This window comes from Neofelis nebulosa, chromosome 9 (genome assembly GCF_028018385.1).
Source record: "Neofelis nebulosa isolate mNeoNeb1 chromosome 9, mNeoNeb1.pri, whole genome shotgun sequence".
In the NCBI taxonomy this organism is placed as follows: domain Eukaryota; kingdom Metazoa; phylum Chordata; class Mammalia; order Carnivora; family Felidae; genus Neofelis; species Neofelis nebulosa.
In genome coordinates, this window is record NC_080790.1 from 120,515,732 (window position 1) to 120,540,583 (window position 24,852).

The 24,852-nt window shown below is 51.7% G+C and overlaps 1 protein-coding gene across 1 annotated transcript; it reads left to right on the top strand.

Moving 5' to 3' along the window:
• Positions 1 to 247: 247 nt before the first annotated feature.
• On the top strand, positions 248 to 9,757 carry ADIG (adipogenin). Its single transcript, XM_058685587.1, is given in 5 exon segments — positions 248 to 2,852; positions 6,130 to 6,244; positions 8,180 to 8,257; positions 8,259 to 8,445; positions 8,447 to 9,757. Coding segments are annotated over 5 exon segments (678 nt in total). The 5' UTR covers positions 248 to 2,725; the 3' UTR covers positions 8,618 to 9,757.
• The last annotated feature ends 15,095 nt before the right edge of the window (positions 9,758 to 24,852 follow it).

Here is a 24,852-nt window from a genome sequence, read left to right on the forward strand (position 1 = left end):
GAAGAAGGCCCAGAGGCTTGTTTGTATTTATGCCGATCCTTTGTCCAGAAGAAACCCATGGAATATTGAATGTAATACATTTAGTCAATTAAATTTTAAGGAGATTCTTATCTAATAATGTTTTGTGTGCTTTTGGTTACAGGCTGAAGTTTGACTCCTGCGGTGGGTGTTTCTAATTTACTGTTTCCAGGGCGTGCGTGCTCTGCTTTGGCTGACCGTCGTGATTTAGATCTGTGCGTTTTTACTCTGGTTTTGTAGAAGTTACACAGAATACTCAAAATTAGATTAAGTCTTTAAAAAATTTTTAGTTGGGTTATAATTCACATACCGTCTTAGTTTCAGGGCATACCATAATGAGTCGCTATTTTTACACACTATGAATCGATCACCTCGATGGGTGTAGTTACTTTCTGTCACTGTACAGAGTTACCACAGAGCTCGTGCAGCGGAAGCCCGGCCAACAGAAGCGCCACCATACGGGGGCTGGTGTTCACCGAGGGCCCGGCCGGCTGTGTTGTAGGAACATGGATATGCCGGCCACGTCCTCTGACTGCCGAAGATCTGGGCTCTGCCAGGGCTAGCAGTCGGGAAAGGGGAGAGACGCAGAGGAAGTCACCCCCCCCCCCCCCCGCCGCCGTCACCTGCTGTCCCTGTGAGGAGGGTTGATTACAGAGGGTTCCATGCAGCCCGATTAGCACCTTCCCGCCTAGCTCTGTGTGGGGGGTTGTACCACTTGAAGAACCAGTGATGAGAATGGTTAGGGTGTACCGCCTCCGCCATGAGCCGCCCTTCCAGCCTGGCACTGACTCGACCGGACGTGAATGTGACCCCCCCCCCCCCCCCCCGAACTGTTCCTGGAAGCCAGGGCTGGGAGCTGCCTCCCCTGCAGTTGTGTGTCCGTGCTTGCTCTGCCCTCAGGACTCCGGCTGGTTCTTGGTGGCCAGGGAAGTGTCTCCTTGGGCTGATGGCACAGTGGTCCTATTTTGGGCTCTGGCAAGAAAACGTGCTGCTGCTCAGCCCTTTGTGACCCCAGTCCCTTCAGGACCCAGTGCCAAGAGATTCCCCCCCCCCCACCCCCAACCTCAACCCAGACCACTCCTGGTCTTGGCCTCTGGACTCTGAGTGGCACAGCCTGCCAAGGCACTGTTTTTCTTAGACACACATTCTAATGCCATCCACCCAGGCCTCCCCCTCTGGGGACTCCGGTCATCCCAACACTGGGCTAAAACGGTCTCTCAACCACTGGCTTCCGAGCTCCAGCTCTCCCGTCCCCTGCCCTGCCTTGCCACCCGTTCCCTATTTTTCTGTGGCTGGCTCCGCTTGCCTTTCTCCCTGAGCTGGTGTCTTCCTTCCTCTTAGGGGCATCCTTCCACCCCGTATGTCCCCCAGGTCTACCACCCACTTCTCGCATCTGCTCTCCCAACCTGGAACTGGGTCTGCCTGACCTTCCAACCCGTGCTCCGTGAGTTGCTGTGATGCCAGAATCTGGGCCGCATCAGACTGGTTGCTCCTGAACGTGTTGCGTCCTGGGCCTCACCTGGAGTCTCTGACTCAGAGCAAGGGGAGCGTAGGAATTGGTGTGTTTCACAGGCACTTGCCCGCAGTAACTGGGACAGCTGGCCCAGGATCCTCTTGGACAGGGCAATGCTTGTGCCTCCCTCCCCTCCACAGGCAGCAGCCATTCTGCCTGTGAACTTCCCATACATGTCAGGCACCCCGTCTGGCCAGTCTCGCTCCAGTGCCAGGATTTGGGGCCCTGGAGGTCCAGAGCCTCCTTCCTGCCACAGGGCTTTGCACAGGGAGGTGTACGAACTACTTCCCGAATGAATGAATGACAGAAGAGGTGGGAAGAGAGAAGAATGACTTTTGAGAGTCATCTGTGCACCTGAGACACAAAGGAGCAAGGCCGGCGCCTTAGAAGCCCCTCACTGAAAACTCTAATGAGAGGTGCAGAAGCTTCTAGATTAGTCATTTATTGAGGACCTATTGTGTGTTAGAATGTTTTTAAATGGCAGCCCAGTGACCCAGGCTGGCTCAGCAGACTTGTTTGGTTTAGCCAACGGTGTTTTAAATGCTTGATGCGACATTTTTAAGATGGGGGAGTTCGCATAAAAATGCAGGTTTGGGGGGCTCTCTTGGAATAGATGTGGCAATACTGGACCCGCCTTTCCCACACAGCACTTAAGCGCCTGAAGCTGTGACAGCTGCCTGCTTTAGATGCACCTCGTTCCACCCAGTCTGCCACCCCCTCCCACCCCCCCACTGCCAGCAGGTGCAGATGTGGGCACCTGTAGCCCGGATGACAGGGCCTGGGATCTGGCTGGCTCCTGAAGGAACCTGTGACCTCAAAATACATGAACACCCACCCGAGGGCGATGCTCATCCCATCGTTTATTCTGATTTTTAGCAGCTTGGTGAGATGAGAATTGTTTCCATCTTCTAAGAGGATGCAAGGAGGTGTCCCGTGAACCCCTAGGATCTCAGCAGGAATTCAAACCCAAGTTGGCCTGCCTGGAAGCCTGGGCTTTTGTTCTTAGCCAGACTGTCTCCACTGCCACTGACTGCCAAGCTCTCCTTGTGTCTGAAGGACGTTGTGACTTCCTTGTTACGTCACCCACTCAGTCACAGTTGGGCTGAGAGCAGAGTGTGGCCCGGCCCCCCCAGGTCCCCAGGGCAGCCCTGCCAGCCCGGCACAGGCAGGCCCGGCTTAGCCACACGCGCCACCATGAAGTACCCGCTGGTGCCACCGGTGGACGACCTCACGTTTTCTTTCCTGGTGTTCTGGCTCTGCCTGCCCGTGGGCTTGCTCTTGGTCTTGCTGATCGTCTGGCTACGCTTCTTACTTAGCCAAGGTGAGCTGCTCTGCAGGGGCCCTAATCCTGGAGCCTGGTAGGGGGTCCTGAAGCAACCGCAGAGACCAGTTTCCTTCTTGTGCTTTAACTGCTGGGCTGGCTGAGACGAGCAGTCGCCTGTAGGGGAAAAGAATTAATCAAGTAGTTTAGTTTCTCGACCTAGAGGCCAAGAGCGAGTCCCCAAGTTCGGAAGCAGTATGTGCGTGTGCACACCTGTGTCCCCTCAGGGCCACTGCTAGCACAGAAGGTCTTTGGTACAAATCAAAAATAGGTGGCCCCTATGGGCAGATGAAGTAGGGAAAGGGGCCCTCTCCTGTGGGCATAGCCAGGGCACAAGGCTGGGGGAAGATTTCAGCCCCTGCTGCTCCCTCAGCTGGGTGCTTTTGTGCAGTAAACAACTTAGACGATGGGACATGGCAGCCCTAAGCCTTTATTAGGTGCCCAGGGACCACTCACACTGCTTTCTGCCCGGACTGTACCTCAGGGAGGATCTGGATTCTCTGGGACGCCAGATCACGGAGGCTGACACTTTTGCCCTGAGCTCAGTATGTCACCAAGAGGAACAGAAGGCGGGGTGAAGCTGGCCATGAGGGAAGTTGGGGGCCAGTGGCAGGGGTCACCCTCTGCTCCTCAGGTGTCCTGGCTCCCTGGGCACTCCCTTCTCCAGGGGGCCTCTTCCTAGGGAACTCTTGCCCTCCCACCTCCTGCTCCAGAGTTCCATGACCTTTGGCCCACTGAGGAGGGAGGGTACTGATAGGCTGCCAGCTCTGGTCAGATGGCATTGAGACAGGGGAAGCAGTTCACCCCCAAACCCTCCCCAGGAGCTCAGATGTGGGGTGCTTGTAATGGTGTAATTATTGGGAGTTCCTGGCAAGAGCTTCCAGAAAATGTCTATTTAAAGTACATTCTCATATTCCCAGGACGGACCGCAGCCCTCCCTGAGGGACGAAACGTCAGGCAGCGGGCTGGTGGCTGGTGGGAGTCAGAGCACTTGTCTGTGTGGCTAGAAATGCCGTCTCTCTGGAGTCGAGGAAACGTGGGCTCAGATTTTTAGCCTTGCCCCTGAATAGTTCATCATAATTGCTAACCTTTTCTCTACCCTGTGCAAAGGCTTGTGGTAAACACTGATGTGCATAATTTCATTTAATCCTCAGCATAACCCTGCGAAGTAATCCTTATCGTACAATTGAGGAAACCGAGGCTTGGGGAGAGAAGCAACGTGCCCAGGTCACACACCTGTGAAGTACTTACGAGTGCCGGTTATCTGGCGTCACCTCCTGCCTCTGCTGCCTACCAGCTCTGTGACTTGGGGCAAGTCCTCTCTCAGCCTTGGGTTCCTCATCGACAGAATGGAGATAATAAGGGCCCCTTCCATTTGGGGCTGTGGAGAGAGCATGTCGAGGGTAGGGCATCCAGTACATGTACACACGTGGCACATAGTAGGTGCTTATAGGCTGAGAAATTATCCAGTCAGTGTTTGCTTTTCGTCATGGTACGAGGACGTATAGGCATGGCTTTGGATGGCTCCTCCGAGGAGACACCTTACCTAAGGTCTAGGGCACTAATCTCTAGCACTCCATTCTCCCTGAAGGCCCTGCTCTAAAACCATCCACAGCCTTCCCTGTCCTCAGACTTTCTCCGACATCTCACACGGCCCCTTGCAATAAGGCCTTTGGTCATTTGCAATGACCGGAATGTGGGGCGAGCAGTCTTCCCTCAGGGTCCCAGTCTTCTTGGAACTCGTAGAGTTACTGCGTCGGTCCTGTCCTTGTGCCAGGGTCTGGGCCTGCCAAGAATTGAGGGACCTGTTCTCAGGACACCCTGGCCTGTGCTCTTCTATTCTGCTGTGGATCTTGTTATTGGAACTCGTTTGGCCTGGCATCCAGTGTGAAAAGCAGACAGGACTGGCTCTGATTCCTCCTTCCCACCCCCATCCGGCCTGGCTCAGCAGGGCAGTGCCAGGGCCCAGAAGGCAGACGGTTTGAGCAGGGAGTGCCACGTGGCCCATGAGGACGTGCCTTCTCAAATAGACAGGGGAGCAAGGGGAGGAGAAGGGAACCACCTGGCAAGATGGCCGTTGAGGCGAGAAAAGGTGGTGGGTGGCTGAGCCCTGCAGAAGCTGGCCAGTGGGGACAACACTAATCCTGGACCATGACATTAAGAGAGAGGGTGAAGCCACATGGTGCCCTTCAAGCGGAAGGTGCTCTGCTGAGGACGTTGCCTTTGTCATTGGAAAGGAATTTGCAGAAGGAAGAAGAGAAACCTCCAAAGAGATGGATTTAAGGCCGAAATGCGCCTTTCGAGGGTCCTGCCCACCCTCGTGGTGGTCCTCGGAGCGAGGTGTTAAATCCAAAGCTACCTTTGAATTCCCTGACCTCAAACAAGTGCACCTGCTGGAACTGCGGAGGGCTCTCTTCAGCCTCCTTTACTTTTCTGCAACCAGTGAAACATCTTACAAGTACAGTAAGAGAAGGAATCTCCCCCATCTCCTCTCCTTTCTCCTTGACCTCACCTTCTCGAGACCAGCCGTGTTCACAAGCGCATGCTCCTATTTAATAACACACGTAGGTTTTCCAAAAAATTGGAGAGGGGGCAGGATTGTTAGCTTGGTTTTCAGAAAAAGGGAGGAGATCCTCCTATATACATTTCTCTGAAACTTGCTTGTAATGTATCATAGACCTCCTGCAAGTCGAAAGCTACAGATTTCATGCAATTGTTTTAACAGCTTCTGACTTGCTGTTGGATAGATGGGCCAGCTCTTTATGCGGTGCAATGTGCTACACTTCAGTCAACCAGATCTCTCATGATGGACACACACACACACACACACACACAGTTTCCAAGGTGTTTTATTGCTTGTGCATGCTTCACCACAAAACAGTGCTGCAGTGGAAATCATTGCATGTATACACTCAGATATTTGTTAATAAATGGACTGGTGGACATATGGATGGATGGGTCATTGTTGGATTTGTGTCTCCTCAGTGCCGTTCTTGGACCACACCCAATACAGGTAGGTCATTTGCTTGCCTCTAGGGCCCATCCCTATTTATTAGGTAGATCTAGCCACCTTCTGAGTCATAGACAACGTTTTTGGTCCCTGGTCACCTACAAGGTCCTGAAGTCTTCCTGAGATCTCTGGGCTGTCCCATATGTCATGATTCTGCCTTGGCCCCTCAGTCTCGGGGATGCCCAGGCCTGGCAGGGGGCTCCTTTTGGGTCAGGGGTAGGAGATAGGATGTAACCACCCAAGAGGCCTTGTCTTGTACCTCCACAGATTCAGAGGAAGACGACTCAGATTTATGCTTTGAGTGGGAGCCCTGGAGCAAAGGCCCAGCCCAGTTTTGCTGGGAGGGGACACTGTATAGCCAAGAGGAGGAGGAGCCCTGCTGGTGAGCCTTTTCAGCCAGGTGAGACCTTTCTGGGGGCAGGTAGGGGGAGCCTCAGGTCCTACCCAAAGCCTAGGGCAGCTGCTGTGTTGGAGATCTGTTCCCTCCACCACACTGGAGAGCTGATTTTCTCCTCCATGTTGGGGAACCCTCTGCGTCATTCTCTTGGAGACCTGTTTTTGCCATGTTGGAGGACCAGCCTCTTCTGCCATGAAGAGTTCCTTTACAAAGATCCCCTACCCTTTACCTGCGTGACCTCACCCCCCACCACCCTCCTTAGGGTCTTTGCACTGGCTATTTCCTCTGCCTGGAACTCTTTCCTCCACATCCACTTGGTGCACTCCCTCATCTCTGAGGTTGAACTCAAATGTCCCCCTTACTCCACTCTAGATTGTCTTCCGTGATAGCACTGATCACCTTCTGACCTGCTCAATAATTGATGCATCCAAATCCAGAGCACTCCCGGCCACACCTGACACACAATGGGGAATCACTAGATACTTGTAGAAGGAATGACACGACAGTGATGATGATGATGGTGGCTGATACTCAGTGGATGCCTTCATAGCTACCAGGGCCTTTGCCAAGCATTTCCCTTTCACAAGCTCATTAACGAAATCCTACGAGGAGGATATTATTCTCGCCTCCATTTTGCAAATGACCCTAATCGGCAGTGGAGTTGAGCGATTTGCCTGAAGTACCAGGGCTCTGGCACCTGGGAGCCCGGAAAGGTCTCATCCATTCCAGTGGAGTTCAATGCCATCCCCGTGCCAACGATGCCGACGCTCTCACCTTCCTTCTCAGCTCTATTAGCTGCTTGACACATTTTCCTGGCTAGAATGGGAGTCTTGATTCCCTTGGCTACCCAACAAAGCAAAACACAGCACCCGCTCTTCTTCCAGCTCCTCTCCATCTCCATGAACAGCCAGCGCCTCCATGGATTGGTCTCATTCCTTGAGCTGTAAATGCAGGGGCCGGCTTTTACACCTTCTTTTCTTTTCAGCCTATATCCAGTCCATCAGTAAGTCCTAGACTCTGTCTCTCACACATCCACTTCTCTCCGTTCCCACAGTCACGTGGCCTACCCTATTCCCAAGTCAGCTGATGCAACCTGTCACTAATCCACAACGTAGGTCACAATGTGGAGCCCCTGGCTGTCTGAGTAGAGAACGGAGGTGGGGTGAGAAGCAGCGACCCTTGCTTAACCTCCGTTACGCCAATTCTTAGCTTTTGTGGGTCATGACCTTGACAGTTGAGCGTGCTTTCCCTGGAAACACACACACACACACACACGCGCACATACACACACACACACACGCGTGCATGCACTTGAGTTTTGTGTTCAGGGCCAGCTTCACGGGTGGTAACTTGTGTGGTCCCATGAAGTCCCATGTTCAGAAGAGCCTCATGCTTGGTTTAATGGTCTGCTGGTACTTGTCTTAAAATTCTTAATTTTTGAATGAGGGTCCCCACAGGTTCATTTTTTAGTGGGCCCACAAATAATGTAGCCTGACCTGTTTGTGTATAATTAGTGGGGTAAGAAAAGGAGATTTTTTTTTTTTTTTTTTTTTGGACTCTGCTCAAGAATCCATTTATATATGGGGCGCCTGGGTGGCGCAGTCGGTTAAGCGTCCGACTTCAGCCAGGTCACGATCTCGCGGTCCGTGAGTTCGAGCCCCGCGTCGGGCTCCGGGCTGATGGCTCGGAGCCTGGAGCCTGTTTCCGATTCTGTGTCTCCCTCTCTCTCTGCCCCTCCCCCGTTCATGCTCTGTCTCGCTCTGTCCCAAAAATAAATAAATAAATAAATAAACGTTGGGGAAAAAAAAAAAAAAAAAAAGAATCCATTTATATAGAGCCCACCCCATTGTGTATCTGTTGTTCTCTCTCACTCTTTCATTCCATTGTCGTCCCTAGAGCCAACCTTCCATGTTTCTCCAGCCTGGTTTTCCTGGAGTCAGCAGGGTGGTGGCAGTGGCCAAGGTGGATGGGAGAGACCCACCGGGGAGGGAAGAAGACTGCCAAGGGAGGCTCTTCCCTGGGATCCCCGACTCATCTCCTCCATCAGTGGACACACAAAAGCCTCCAAAGGACCCTGCTCTTCCCCTACTACAGACAACCTCCCAGCGTCCCCGGGGAGGAGCCCGAGTCCATGAAGGTGGTATAAACAGGCACAAAGGGAGAAGTTGGCCAACTGAATTTAGAGGAAGTCCTAGGACAGGGCTGGGCCAGAAGGTGTAGGTCCGTGTTAAAGAAACAAGGAAGGTTCCTGTGCTCAGGAGACCCCCTAACAAACCTGCTGGGCCTGGCCAAATCCATTCATTTAACAAGCCGTGGGGCCTGGGCCTAACCCCTGGCACTGACTTAAACTGTCCTTGATCTTCTTCGGGACTCCCTGACTCTCTCCCATCTGGTCAAGGGACTGGGGGAATCTTGCTTTCAACTTCCTTTCTCTAATTTCAAACTCACTCCTTGATTCGCCTTTAGGTTGATTTTAATAACAATTCGTTTTATGAATATCTATAGAGTATTTACCATATGCCTGGTTATGATAAAAAAAAATAGCTCACGTTTTAACAAGCACTCACTGTGTACCAGGTGCTTTTCTGTGTATTTATAACAGAGTTTTTAACCCTCACAACAATTCTGTGAGGTTGGGTGTTTGGTTATCCCTATTTCACAGATGGGGAAAATGAGGCAAGAGTGGCTTTGGGGGCTGGGGGGCTCGGTGTTCTGTGGTTGGAAGAAATCCCCTGACTTCAAACCCTCACTGGCTGCCCAGGGGCAGCAGAGTTGGTGGGAGAAGGGGACAGGCCCTCCAGGTGTCCCCTCCTCTGCCCCCACACATCCCACCAGTCACCACAAGGCTCTTGAACTACCCAGACGAGAGACAATGGAGCCTGAATTATTATCTCGTCTAGATGGTCTCACCAGTTCTGCTTTTTCTGCTCTGTCAGAAGGATCCATCCAAAGCACAAATTGCAGCAAGCCCTTCCCCCTGCTTAAAGCCCTCTATGGCTCCCTATTGTCCTAGGGCTAAAGTCTGAGTTCCTTATGTGGTGTAGAGAGCTGCCCTTGGAGAGCTGAGCTCCACTGAATTTGCGGGACAAGGTTTCTGTTCTTAGCAACAAGGCTTCAGTAAATACCCTTGAGCTCTTGTCTCCATATGCAAGTGTGCTTCTATCTAGAGGATAAATTCCAGGAGGGGAGATTACTGAATTTAAGATCGATCACATTTTGCAGGTTTTACTGACTGGCCCCACCATATGGTAGCACCAAGGGTGTGCATTAAAGTGCCTGTTTCCCCCAGGCCTTAGCCCTACTGTCCATGTAGGGCCACACACACACAGACACACACACACACACTCTCTTTTATATATTCTCCCCCAGCCCCGTAACGCCCCCCACCCCCACGCACATAGCTCTTCCTCCACTCGTGCTCTGTTCTAGCCGAGGAGATTCTGGCAACCCACGTTTTCCTGGGAGCTTCCCTGACTTTGAATAAACACTTTTGGTAACGTCCCCTGTGGCTGAAGCTTCTCTCAGGCTCTGTCCGGCATTTTCCCCAGCTGCTGCTCTGTGGGGTCCCGTGAACTGCTTTGTCGCCTCTGCTCCCAGCGCTGCCGGGGGAGCCGGGGTTCAGCCTCTGTGCTGACAGAGGAACCAGGCAAGCCACCGAGCCCCACTGTCCTGCCCCCGGCCACTCCGGAGGAACCAGAGGATCCTCCTGGGGGCAGCGCAGCCCTTGAGGGACAGTGAGCAGCTGCCCAGCACAGCAGGGAGGACATCTGGTCACGGTCTTGGGAGCATCTGGAGCAGAAGGCAGGGGAGACAGTTCCTTGGGGCCCCTGGCAGCTAAGCAGAGATCGTGGTAGCTGGTGGGGGGCTGTGGGAAGATACCTTCCCTGCTCTGGGTGGGAGGCTGAGACCCCGGGCCTCTGAGGGTACAGAGTGAGGCCCCCTTTTTAGTATTTTGTTCTACAAGGCAGATTGTGTGTGTGTGTGTGTGTGTGTGTGTGTGTGTGTGTGTGTGTGTGTCTGTGGTAAACATACCCCGTGATCCTCTAATAATAGGCTCCCCGAGAGATGCCCACCTCTAAACAGAAGCTCTGGAACCCTGAGTGCATGTCCTTCCCTTGTCCGACTCCGAGGCCAGTCCTCTCTGTTGTAGTTGCCTGTGGCCTGCCACCGCAGAGTATCACAACCTGGGTGGCTGAGAACGACAGACATTTGTTGTTTCACAGTCTGGAGGCAAGGAGTCCCGAAGGTGCTGGCGGGGCATGCTCCCTCTGAGCCTTTGGGAAGAATCCTTTTCCTGCCTCTTCCAGCTCCTGGCAGCTCCAGATGTACCCTGGCCTGTGGCCGCCTTACTCCCGTCTCTGCCTCCCTGTTCACATGGCCTTTCTCCCTGTGTGTCTTCACATCCGCTTCCCTCTGCGTGTGTCTGTCTCTGTGTCCAAAGTTCCCCTTTTTATAAGGGCACCCGTTCACTGGTGAGGGCTCACCCTAACGACTGCGTTTTTTTAACTTGATTACCTCCGTCGAGACCCTATGTCCAAAAAAGGCCATATTCTGAGATCCGGGGGGTTAGGACTTCCATGCATATTTTTAACGGGACACCACAATCCCTAACACCCTCTTCTGTGAGAATTGAATCTGGTCACGCATGTAAAGCTCTGGACACGATGCCCGGCTGGCACTTGGTAAACACTCCTGAAATTGCTGCCGAAAGAAAAAAGCTGAGCACCTGGAAATAAGGTGCTTGGTGTACATCGTGTGCCAGGTACATTTTGGGTCCTTGACATGTATGGTCCCACTGAATCTTCACAACGACCCCTTGAGACAGGCAAGACTTCTCATTTAAATGATGAGGAAGCGGGGCGCCTGGGTGGCTCCGTCGGTTAAGCGTCCGACTTCGGCTCAGGTCATGATCTCGCGGTCCGTGGGTTCGAGCCCCGCGTCGGGCTCTGTGCTGCCAGCTCGGAGCCTGGAGCCTGTTTCCGATTCTGTGTCTCCCTCTCTCTCTGACCCTCCCCCGTTCATGCTCTGTCTCTCTCTGTCTCAAAAATAAATAAACGTTAAATAAATAAATGATGAGGAAGCTGTGACTCAGAGAAGTTAAGGCACTTGTCTGAAGTCAAACAGCCCAAGTGGCAGAGCTGAGGATCAACCCCAGGCCTGTGTGGCTCCACCTGTCACGCTGGGTAGGACGCCTGTGTGGAGGGGAGTGGGAGATGCTCAGAGCAGGGAGAAAAACAAGGAGGGAATTCTGAGCACAGAGCCCACAACCCTGGGAAACTTCCTGGATCTGAGGGGCATGGAACGCCTCTCAATAATATTGAGTGGGTGGGCTGGATCACAGGCTCCCCTGGGGAGGTGCTGGCAGGTGCCAGGATCTGAGTCATTCCACTGTGGCCTAACATGCCTGCCCAGTACTCCAGGCCTGGGACCAGGCCCAACTGGGGCTGAAGACGTTGCCCGGAGTATAGACACATTTCACCCTATTCTGAGTACATGCGGCTCCCCGGGAAGCTGAGGGGTGATACTTCCTTTAAGAAACTTGAAAGTGCAGTTTACTCAAGATTCAGGATACTCTCTCTTCCTCTTGCATTCTTTCCAGGGGTTCCCTACACCTAAGCAAAGTGATAGCAAATTAGGTTTTCTGTTCTAAACTTCTGAACCAGAAGTTCATTTACTTAGATACTAACTTGTTTACTCATTCAAACATTTATTTATTCCTTCACTCATTTGGTTTTCCACCCATTCACCTAATGGCTCACTGGTTTATTCATGCTCTTACACATTCATATACACAGCTATCCATTCATTATCTATCCTTCCATCCATCCATCCATCCTTCCATCCATCCATCCATCCATCCATCATCTATCCTTCCATCCATCCATCCATCATCTATCCTTCCATCCATCCTTCCATCCATCCAGCCATCCATACATCTATCCATCCACCCATCCAACACTTATTAAACACCTACTATGTTTTACATACAAAGCTCCCAAGGCTCCCAAAATACTTTTTTATCCACTTTCACTGCTATTTCACTTTCATATTGGGAAAAAGAGCCTCTGCACCAATGACACCCCCAAAATACTTGGCCTTCTGGTGGCATGGCTCCAGAGTCTCCTCCCCAAGAGGACGTTGGGAAAAATGGACCATGGGTCATCTGCACAGTCCTAGTCTCTGTGTGAGAGCCAGTGACAGCCATCTGAGACTTGAGGGTCCCCAGGGCCCTTTGTCCTGTGGGACACTTCCCATCTTTTGATGTGAAGGCCATATATAGTTCCGGGCACTATGGCTCCCCTAGAGTATTATTTCCAGTTATTGGGCTCCATTTCTTTCTTCCCACAGGCCAGAGCAGGCTATGGTGACCTGTGGACTTGGGCACCATCCTTGAGTTGTTCCTTGGGGCCACTTTTCACAGCGTAAAGGCAACCATGCCCCCTGGGAGGGTCATTGACACTCAGAGACTTTGAGGAGGGCAGCACAGGAGTGCAGAGCAACCTGGGGAAAGACCATAGCATTCTGTCCCAGCCAGAGAGCAAGAGGAGGCCCTCCTGGTCCATAACAGATATGGGGACACAAGCCAGGGAAACTGGCAGGAATATCCCTCCCTTGTCCCTAAGTGCCCCGCTTCCATGCCTTTGCATGTGCCGAGCTCTCGCTCCTTCACACCCTGGGCAAGATGTCAGTTCCCAGAGCAGCCCTTCTGGACCCCCACTTTCTGCCACTCCCCTTTCCTGCTCCCTTAGCCTCCTCTCCCTCCCAGGCCCTGCCCTTTACACACCCTCGGCACAATCCCCGCTTGCCTGCTTCCCTACTTCCTGGCAAATGTTACCACCCCCATTTCACAGAGGAGGAAATCAAGATTTAGAGCAGGCACAGAGGGAGTGGCCAGGCCCGGGTGAAGATCCCTGAGTCATGGTAGCTTTTTTCTAGCCACGTTAGCCAGGTACTTTATTAATTCAGTTTAACTTAAAATTGGATGGGTCGTGTGTGTGTGTGTGTGTGTGTGTGTGTGTGTGTGTGTGTGTGTCTGCCTGTGGGTGGCCCCAGCTGAGCCAGCCCCGCCCCGGGAGAGGAGGTTGGACATTTGGAGGTGTCTGGGAACTGGCTGTGTCCCAGAGCCCTGCAGCCGTCCTCCGGGTTGCATTGGTAACAGCCACTGTCACAGCGGCTGCGGCAGCCAGCCGTCGAACTGGGAGCCGTGAGAGCGCCTGCCAATGCCAGGGCCGGGTACCCCCGGCCTCACCATGTCCCTGGATCCCGTGGGCCTGCACCGCCAGGCAGCTGGGGCGCTATGCAGAGCTGGGCTGAAGGTGCAGGCGTCATGGGAGGGGAGCAGGGAGGTTTGGGCCGCTGGTGTCTCAGGGCCAGGTCCAAGGGTTAAGGAGAATGAGGCGAGGACCTGCTATGTCGTAGGGGTGTATGTCCTCTCTGTCAGTCCTCACAACACCCCCGTGAGGGAAGAATTCTCCTCCTCTCCTACAAATGAGGAAACAGAAACTCGGAGAGGTTAAGTAAATGGCCCAGATGCCAAGTGGTGGGGGTGTATTTCAAACCTCAGTCGGTGGCCTCCAAACCCAGACCCTTGTGGGACACACACCGCCCCAGACTCCTGCTGCCCGCCCCCTGCAGGGGTCACTGACTTCTATATTCTAAGGGATGTGAGTGACGACCCCACCCTGCCCATAGGTGCCATTTTCCCTTCCTCTGAATATAGAGAGTATTAGGGACCCCTGCATTTATTTGGGACCTTAAGCGATGGTCTTTTTATATGGACAGTCTTGAGCGGACAGTTTTGCTTTTTGGTCTATGCTACTTGTATCTTGTTTTAACTCACCTTTCTTATGTTATTAGTGCAGTTGAGCACCTTTTCACATGCTGAGTGTCCGACAGATCACGGAGGCAGGAAGACCATTTCGAGTCTAGTGCATCAGGTCCTGTTAACACAGTGCATTAAGCGACGTGCCCAGCTGCACGCAGGTAACTTGCGGAAGAAGTCATTTTTACAAAGTCTGCCGAAAAACTCACGCTCACGGGTAGCTCTGAGGTCTCTGCCGTGGGTTAACGTCACCTATCTCTCCAGATACCGTGTTTCCTTGAACCCCCAGGTGCGCACCCCTGTGTGTGAACCCACACACCAAAGGATCACCCGCACCCAGTTTAAATGCATCCATGCTAGAAGGTCGGCCTGACTCGCAAAGCCCAGCTTTCCCACTTACCAGCTGTGGGGCTCCAGGGAGGTTACTTAACCTCTCTGGGCCCCAGCTTCCTTCTCTGTAAGATGGATGCCGCAGCAGTTGCTGCCTTCCCTGCTATGAGGGTGCAATGAGACGGACGCACGTGAAGGGTGTAGCACAGAGCGGGGACGTGGGGAGCCCATGGTATGTGCCAGATCATGAGTGGTCCGGGGGAACTCTCTGGGAGGGACCCAAATAGCACGGGTTTGTAGTCATGGGATAAATCAGTGCAGGTTGATAAATCACTGACTCCTTGGAGGGGGTAGAAAGATCTGCATGTGAGTCGTCAGTCCTCCACTGACCTCACCCTCCTGAACCTGTTCCTTTCTCTGCAACAGGTGCCTTTCTCATAGCTGCTGTTGCACACAGACGCGTCACCGGGGCCACCCGGTGCGGCCATCCAGGGACCAGACCACAGCCCCGGTGCTTCTTAACCACCTTAGAGCACAAGTGCTGGCAGGCAGATTCTCTCCAGGGCTCACCTGGGCTGACTCATTTACAAACCAGCAAAGCGCAGGTCGCTGCTGACGGGCTCCATGTTTCCTCTCTCGCCTCACAGTGGGGCGAAAGGAGAAGGCTGTCCTCACCCCGAGGGGTTGGGTTGGGGCCCCTCACACACAGCTTCGGGATTCCGCACAAGCCCTCCCATCACGCATTGCCAGCCCCACCCAGGTCGGCCAGCAGAGGCTCCTAGAACGTGAAGGTGTCTCTTTCTTGGCACTTGCCGGCCCTGGGTGTTCGCGAACTTTTTGGCGTTTCCCAGGCCAGGGGGTGGAAATATTGCATTGTTTTTATTTGTGTTACCCTAATCACATCTTTTCACATGGAGCATTTACGTCTTCTCTTCAGAGGGTAATTCCTCTCTGCTGTGTCCTTTTCTAACAGATGTTTTTTTGGAGGTCTTTTTTTCCTTGTTGATTTCTAGGAACTCTTTATATAGACTGGAGAGGAACACTTGATCATTTGTTGCAAACATCCTGTCAGGTGGCCACTCACTTTGTTTATAGTGTCTTTGTTATACAGGAATTTTGAAGGTTGATGTAATGAAACCGCAGGTGTTTCTGGTTCATGGCTTCTGGATTTTATTTTGCTTGGGGAGATGTTCCCTACCACCTTTGATTTCTTCCCAACTGTGTTCTCATCAGACCCTAATGTAGGCTCCCATCCACCAGGGGAAGCTCCTTTGTACTTGGCACAGAATAATAACTTGCTCCCCTTCATGTGAGCTCTGCATATCTCCTTCCCTCCCTAATGTTTACTGACCCTTTAAAACCGAGTCCCGGGGCGCCCGTGTGGCTCAGTCGGTTAAGCGTCCGACTTTGGCTCAGGTCATGATCTCACGGTTCGTGAGTTCGAGCCCTGCGTCGGGCTCTGTGCTGACAGCTCGGAGTCTGGAGCCTGCTTGCGATTCTGTGTCTCCTCCTCTCTCTCTGTCCCTCCCCTGCTCATGCTCTGTCTCTGTCTCTCGATAATAAATAAACGTCAAAAACAAATTTTAACACTGAGTCCCAACGCTGCCTCCTCCGGGAAGCCTCCTCTCCTCAGCCCCATCACACCCTGGTTACTCTTCTGTCCCTCCGGGTTTTTTGCCCCATCTTAGCTGCTGTGCGCGCTGTGTTGAACCACAGTTTTCCACGTTTGTCAGAGCACTTACTATGGGCCAATTTGTATGCATTGCTTGACTCCCTCCTCAGGACCCTGTGCATATTATTATCAGCATCATCACCCCCATTTTGCAGGGGGAGCTGGGAGACTAAGGTATTTTCCCACAGTCACACATCAAGAGGACAGACCCAGGCCCAGACGCTCTGACTCCAGGGCCTGGGCCCTAAGCCACTGTGCTGAACGTCTCCTATTGCCGCTGTAGCAAACGGTCACAAATTAAGTGACTTAAGCAATACAGATTTATTATCTTAGAGTTCTGGAGCTCAGAGGTCCAAAGTGGGTCACCCTGGGCTAAAAATCATGTATTGGCAAGTCTATGGTCCTTTCTAGAGGCTCTGGGAGAGAGCCCACTTTCCGGCTTCTAGAGGCCGCCCTGCCTTCCTCAGCTCACAGCCCCCTTTCGCCTCCAAAGTGCGTGCAGTGACCCTCCAGTCGTCAAGCTCCCACGTGTCTGGTTTTTGCTCTTCTGGCTCCCTCTTCCCCGTTTAAGGACCCTCGTGATCATGCGGGGCCCGCCCAGATAATCCGGATAGTCTCCCCATGTCAAGGTGGGCTGAGCGCCGCCTAAATTCCATCAGCAATCTTAATCCCCGCCTTACCATGGATCAGAACATATTCACCGATTCCAGGGATCAGGACCTGGGTGCCTTTTTTGTGGGGAGGGCGGTCTCCTGCATCCCACAGCCAAGCCTCCCTGCTGCTTCTCCAGACAGGAATCACCTGCCTCTACCCCCCGGGGCTTCATCCCTGCCTCCCCCCTCAGACTCACCCTCGGGATTAAAACCCAGATGGCTGTGCCCACCTCAGGGCATCGAATTCAGGAGTTCTTGGGCAAGGGCTGAGAACTGGGCGAAGCGATTCACACATCCAAGTTTTCTGGTCACTGAATCAAACAACCACTTTTAAATTTAAGTTGGTTAAAATCAAATACAATTAAAAAATCAGTTCTCTGGTCACACGGACATTTCAAGTGCTCAGTAGACACACGTGACCGACACAATATGTATCTTGTCCAGCATATAAAATCATCTGATTAAGTGGCTCAGGCAGAGACAAGCTAGTGTCCATGCCTTTGCTTAAAGGAAGGATCCAGGCAAGCCTCAAAGCAGGGGGGTGGGAGGGAGCTTTCAGAACCTTTCTGGCAAGCTCGGCAGGGATGATCTTGAAGGGACAGCCACCACCAGCTTCTTCCAGGTGCCGGCACTTAGGGTGGGGGCTTCCGGATTATCATCTCCTGTTCGTTTTTGAGAGAGATTGTAACGGGAGGTTTTAAAATATTTTTTTTAAGTTTTATTTTTGAGAGAGTGAGCAGGGGAGGGGCACAGAGAGGGAGAGAGAATCCCAAGCAGGCTCTGTGCCGTCAGCATGCAGCCCAACGCAGGGCTTGAACTCACAAACTGTGAGATCATGACCTGAGCCGAAACCAAGAATTGAACCCTTAACCAGCTGAGTCACCCAGGCGCCCCCGTAACTAGAGGATTTATTTATTTATTAAAAAAAATTTTTTTAATGTTTATTTTTGAGAGAGAGAGACAAAGCGTGAGTGGGGGAGGGGCAGAGAGAGAGAGAGAGAGAGACAGAATCCGAAGCAGGCTCCAGGCTCTGAGTTGTCAGCACAGAGCCCGACACGGGGCTCGAACCCACGAGCCGTGAGATCATGACCTGAGCCGAAGTCGGACGCTTAACCGACTGAGCCTCCCAAGCACCCCCAGCAGGTCATCTATTTTTCTGGTTCTCACCCACCTTGACCAGCTGACGGGAGCACCCACAGATGTGCTTTTCTCTGTCTCCCAGCCAAGCCTCAGCTCTCATTCAGGACGCTCAATGATACCGATTTTATTTCAAGATGTTTTTATTCTTATTATCTATAATACAAAATAGTCACGCTTGAAAATTCTGCAGCCCAGAGAGGCGCTATAGCAGAATTATTAAATGGAAGAAGTGTGGCGAACACTGCCAGACCCGTCTAAGAATGGGTATACTGGTGGAGTGAGCCAATCTTGTCTTAAGGGGAAAGTTATCGCCTTACAGGAAGCTTAGGAGTCAATAAAGACGATACTCAAAAATGTAAACACAAGATTTGCCTTTTATAATATGTCATCCCTGCCCCACCCCATCCTCCCAGGGATTGCCTCATAGATAGCAGTATTGCTGTGTACTGATGTTCAGGTTGTGCGCTGCGTAAAGATATTACGTCTAAAGGGGCACCGTCCACGTGGTAGTCATTTACTAAGTTATATGATGATACCTGTGTGGGCATGGGGAATCCAGACTTCCATGCGAGTTCTAAAACAGCAGAAGAGAGACTCTCTTTCATAAGCCCACGTTGTCGCACATGGCCACGTACATGTTCGCAGGAAAGTATGGACCTACATGTTCCCCAATGTACCTATGGGCACATGGCTATGCCCCAAGATTGCCTTTCAACCTCTGCTCTCAGAGACCTGATCCCTCCCCTTCGCTTGACTCAGAGCCAAATGTGTCATTTCACCTGGGGGTTGGGGATAGGGTGGGACGTGGACTGTGCCCATGGCATGTGCACCTAGCATCTGGAAACGTGTAAGTGGGAGAGAGTGGGCCCACTAGTCCTCTGGCCAGGCTGTTTAGGTTGTTCAATAATACACTGTCTCTATCAGCTATGGCTGTGTAACAAAGGGTTCCAAATTCAATGGCAATCATTCATTAAAGCAACACTCGTTATTCGTGCTGTGTGTCTGCTGGCTGGCTGAGGGGCTGCTGATCTGGCCTAGGCTCTGCTGGGTGGCTCCATTTCGAGCTGTGGGTCTGGCTGAACTTGCCCCTCCTGCTGGTCGGGCTCTGGTCTGTGCCATATGTGTTCATTCTGGGACTCGGGCTGCAGCCATCCAGGGACAACTCCTCCCGTGGTGATGGGAGGTGCAAGAGGGCCATTGCCACCACACGGGCACATTTCATGCCTTGGCTTGTCTCGTGTCTGCTAACGTTTCATTGGCCAGAGGACGTCATGTGCCCAAAGCCCAAGTCAATGGACAGGTGGGGTTGGGGATGGGGTGGGGATGAGGGCCACAAGCAGAGGGAGGGATAATGAATTGAGAATAATAATTCAATCTGTCCAATATGAACTTAAATGACATAGGGACAACACTAGTTTTGCACATTAGTACCAAAAATAACTGAGTTCCTACCAAAATCCTTCTCCGGCAGCCCAGGGATCAAACCATGGAAATGCCAAATGTCTGTGGCTTTTCCCTTCTTTACCTCTGCCTGTGCCTCTGTTGAAATCAGGAGCGGTTATGACCGGGTGTGACCAGGCACCTTTGAGCATCCACCATTTGTCTGTCCTCATTCCACCCTGAACTAGAGACTGATGTCGGCACTTTTTCTTTTTTTTAATATTTATTTTTGAGAAAGAGAGAGAGCAGGGCTCTGAGCTGTCAGCACAAAGCCCAGTGTGGGGCTCGAACTCACGAACCGTGAGATCATGACCTGAGCCGAAGTCGGACGCCTAACCAACTGAGCCACCCAGGCGCCCCATCAGCCTTTTTTCAACTGGCTCTAAAACAACCCAATTCCTAAAGCATTGGGTGGTCAGTTTGATTCCCTGAATGTTCGGAGAGGATCTACAAGGGTCGCATCACACGCCATACAGCCATTCCTCCCGCGATGGCCGTGTCTGAGGATCTACTCGTGGCCTCTGTCCCTTCTTTGTCTTCTCCCCGGCTTCTTAGCGGCCCCTGGGTTTTCCACTTGGCCAAAGGAAGTTTGGCATTTCCCTGACGGTGGGCACCTGTTGTTCTTTGGGGACCCCGTGGGGGTTTATCTCAATCCATCTTGCTATAATACATCACTATCCATCGCTAATTATGAGTCAGAAGGAATCTCCAAAAGAGAGCAGCTGGTAAGACGCAGAGCTGGCTGAGTCCAGGCTGGTGGTATTGCCTCCTCAACCACATGTGGCGTCTGGCCAGTGGGGAGGAAGAAAGAGAAGGAAAAGTCACAATTAAGAAAAAAAAAAAAATGTACACTAACGGCTTATTGCATAGCGGTTGAGAACATGGCCTATGAAGCCAGGTTCCTGGGGTCCAAGTCCAGGCCTGCCATTTACTAACCAGGTAACGTTGGACAAGTTAATTTCTGTGCGCCTCTGTCTTCTCATCTGTAAAATGGGAGACTGCCAATAATAGGCGTCTGTGGGGATTACATGAATTAATCCACGTAAAACGGTGGTTCTTAACGGGGGGCAATTTTGTCCCCCAGGAGGCATCTGGCAATGTCTGGAGACACAACCTGGTCACAACCGGGAGGGGTGCTTTTGGCATCTGGTGGATGGAGGGCAGGGAGGCTGCTGGCACCCCGCGATGCACCGGGCGGCCCCCGGGACACAGTTATCTGACCTGAAAGTCCAGGGCACAGGCTGAGGACCCTAGCTGCCGCGTTAGCACGTGGCACGTGTCCAGTGACTCCGGGGCCTGTGTTGGGGTTCCTTTTGTCACTGTGGCCACACAGCCTGTGCTTGTGACCAGAGCTTCTCCTTAACTTCCTGTAGCCTCTGATGTTCATAACGAGGAGAGTAGAAATAAAAATGATAATTATTGCAACGGTTCCTATTTCCTGTGCACATACGATAGGCCAGCTACTCTGCCTGGCTTCGTATTTACAGGGCTTGTGATACTCACCGTGACAGCAGCTCTGATTAGTTCCACTCCGCAGGGGAACCGAGGCTCAGGGAAGTGACCCGTCTCAGCTGGGACGCAACAGCACGGTTTGGGAAACTGAGGCCCAGAGAGAGAAAGGGACCCATCCGCGGTCACACAGAGAGTGAGTAGGGGGCAGGGACTGGAGCTGAGGACTTCCAGGACGCTGCCTCCTCCCACAGGTCACCCGAAGGGACAAGCAACTGATGTGTGAGAGGGAGGCTTTGTTTTCTGTTTCCGTGTTTGTTTTATATTGTTTTGTTTTTAAAAAAAATTTTATTGGGGCGCCTGGGTGGCGCAGTCGGTTAAGCGTCCGACTTCAGCCAGGTCACGATCTCGCGGTCCGTGAGTTCGAGCCCCGCGTCAGGCTCTGGGCTGATGGCTCGGAGCCTGGAGCCTGTTTCCGATTCTGTGTCTCCCTCTCTCTCTGCCCCTCCCCCATTCATGCTCTGTCTCTCTCTGTCCCAAAAATAAAATTAAAAAAAAAAAAAAAACGTTGAAAAAAAAATTTTATTATTACTTTTTTAATATAATTGATTGTCAAATTGGCTAACATACAGTGTGTGAAGTGTGCTCTTGGTTTTGGGGGTAGATTCCCGTGGTTCCTCGCTTACACACAACACCCAGTGCTCATCCCAACAAGTGCCTTCCTCAATGCCCATCACCCACTTTCCCCTCTCCCCCATTCCCCCACCAACCTTCAGTTTGTTCTCTGTATTTAAAGGTCTCTTATGGTTCGGCTCCCTGTCTGTTTGAAACTCTTTTTTCCCCTTCCCTTCCCCCATGGTCTTCTGTTAAGTTTCTCAAGTTCCACATATGAGTGAAGCCATAGGATGTCTGTCCTTCCCTGACTGACTTGTTTCACTCAGCATAATACCTTCCAGTTCCATCCGCGTTGCTGCAAATGGCAGGATTTCCACTGTTGTTTAACCTAGTGATGGACATCTTAGCATCAGCAATCAGACAGCAGAATGAAATAAAAGGCATCAAAATTGGCAAAGAAGAAGTCAAACTTTCACTTTCCACAGACAACACGATATTCTGCGTGGAAAACCCGAAAGACTCCACCAAAAGTCTGCTAGAACTGATACATGGATTTAGCAAAGTCGCAGGGTACAAAATCAACGTACAGAAATCGGTTGCATTTTTAGACACCAATAACGAAGCAGCGGAAAGAGAAATGAAGAAACCGATCCCATTCACAATTGCGCCAAGGACCATAAAATATCTAGGAATAAACCTAACCGAAAATGTGAAAGATCTATATGCTGAAAACTATAGAAAGCTTATGAAGGAAATTGAAGAAGACACAAAGAAATGGAAAAACTTTCCCTGCTCATGGATTGGAAGAATAAATATTGTTAAAATGTCAATACTACCCAAAGCAATCTACACATTCAATGCAATCCCCATCCAAATGGCACCAGCATTCTTCTCGAAGCTAGAACAAGCAATCCTTAAATTTGTCTAGAACCACAGAAGACCCCGAATAGCCAACGTAATATTGAAAAAGAAAACCAAAGTGGGAGGCATCACAATCCCAGACTTTAGCCTCTACTACAAAGCTGTAATCATCAAGACGGTATGGTAGTGGCACGAGAACGGGCACATAGACCGATGGAATAGAACAGAGACCCCAGAATTGGACCCACAGATGTATGGCCAACTAATCTTTGACCAAGCAGGAAAGACTATCCAATGGAAAAAAGACAGTCTCTTTGGCAAATGGGAGAACTAGACACGTAGACAGAATGAAACTAGACCACTTTCTTACACCATACACAAAAATAAACGCAAAATGGATTTGTCTTTAATGTTTATGTTTTTTGAAAGAGAGAGATAAAGCATGTGTGGGGGAGGGGCAGAGAGAGAGGGAGACACAGAATCGGAAGCAGGCTCCAGGCTCTGAACTGTCGGCACAGAGCCCGACACGGCGCTCGAACCCATGAACCGCGAGATCATGACCTGAACCGAAGTCGGCTGCTTAACCAACTGAGCCACCCAGGTGCCCTGAAGCGGCGGCTTTGCGTTCGGGAGAGCTCTGAGCAGCTGTGAGCACTGACCCGATGGCGTGTTTTGTCCACAGGCTGCGCTTGCAAGCCTCTGGCCCCTGGCTGCAGGACAGGAGCTAGAAGCTGCTTATCGGCTGGGCAGCAGCAGGTAAGTCACTTGTCCTCTCTGAATGTCAGGTGGGAAGCGCCCAGAAGCAACTTGTATTTATCGAACTGACGATTACTGGGGACTTCCTGTTCCAGCCGCAGAGGTACATCAGCTTTCCAGTAACTAGATATAGCAGGAGCTCAATAAACTTCTGCTGACTCAATGGAGTAGCTCTTAAACCACACTGGGTGGTCTCCATATGAAGATGAGGAAGCTGAGGCTTACCAGGTTCACAGGCTCCCCAAGGTCACTCCACTAAAAATGACAAGATCCAGGGGCGCCTGGGTGGCTCAGTCGGTTGAGCGTCCAACTTCAGCTCAGGTCACGATCTCCTGGTTCATGGGTTCGAGCCCCACGTCGGGCTCTGTGCCGACAGCTCAGAGCCTGGAGCCTGCTTCCGATTCTGCGTCTCCCTCTCTCCCTGCCTCTCCCCCGCTCACACTCTGTCTCTCTCTCTCAAAAAAAATAAGCATTAAAAACTGTTTAAAAAAATGACAGATCTAGGAGTCAGAATCAGACCTGTCCGACACTTGAGCCAAAGTTCTTAACTTCTAAACTTACGGAAATGGTTAGCTATTGCTTAGTGGTTGTGTAGCAAATGCTCAGGAAATGCCTTAAAAACAAAATTACAATGAGAGACAATCAATTGTGCTTTTCGCCCACGCTATACATCAGTGAGATGCTGACAACGAAACCAAAAAAGCTGTCTGTATTTGTGAAGCTCGGAACAAATTTTGCGGATGCGCTGGGCGTCCATTGTCCTGCGGAAGACTGGTTGCCACACTGCGCGCCGTCATCTCGGGACAAGGACACCTCTAGAACTGTCGGGATTTTGTTTCGTGTCTCTTCCGTCCTGTGCCCCTGCCTGACCTCCCTAGAAAGTCCACCCAAAGGAATGATGCCTCTCCCTCGCTGCTAAGCTGTCAGGGCGGGGACGCAGTTGACTCCTGTTTGGGTTTAGCCACAGCAGTTTTCAGATTGTCACGAAAACACACAGATGCTGGTAATTTTCAAGCGAATCGCAAAACAGCTACAGAAACCAAACTGTGTGCCAGCATGGGGGACCAAACAGATTCGCGGGAGGTGCGCTGACTAGCAGCTTTCTCGAAAAGCATAAATAGAGCGGAACAGCCAATTTTATAATTAACTGGGAATCGGTCTCCAGTTAAGCTGCTGCTCAGTGAAGATGGCCAAGCCGTTACCCGGGGAGAGCTGGTGCCCTGCCTCTTCCTTTGGGCCCTGGCGGACTTAAGCTGCCTCTGCTTTACCACCTTTGAGTATATTTTGGGATGCCAATGTGTATCGTTTGGAGTCGCGCTCAGTGTGGGGGCAGGGCACTTGGGAGAAAGGCACAAGCCAGGGCCTGTGGGTTAGGACGGGCCATGGGCCAAACGAACACAGAGGCCCTTGTTCAAACGTTATTAAGAATTTCAGGATGATGATTAAACCAAGCAGGAGGCCCTTCTAAGCATCGGTGACGCTAAGTTGGGGGGGATGTTGATGGGTGGGATCTCAATGTGGGTGAGGCACCGCCTCAGGGGCTCCAGGGCAGCGGACCCCACAAGAGGGAGGCCAGGGAGGCAGAAGGAACAAAATCAGCACCCTATTCTGGGCTGTAGTAACAACAAACAAATCCAGGAGAACGATCCCTTTTGGAAGGCAATTCGGCAAGAAGTGTCATAATTTCACAAACCTTTTGATTCGGCAAACCCATTTCTAGCACTCTGTTTTATTGTTTCCTCTGCTCAAGGGAACACGATAATAAATATGATGCTATCGTCGTGTTACTTGTGATACTGACAGGTGGAAAGAACCCAAGCCTCTGTCAAAGGGGACGGATTAAAAACCATGCTAC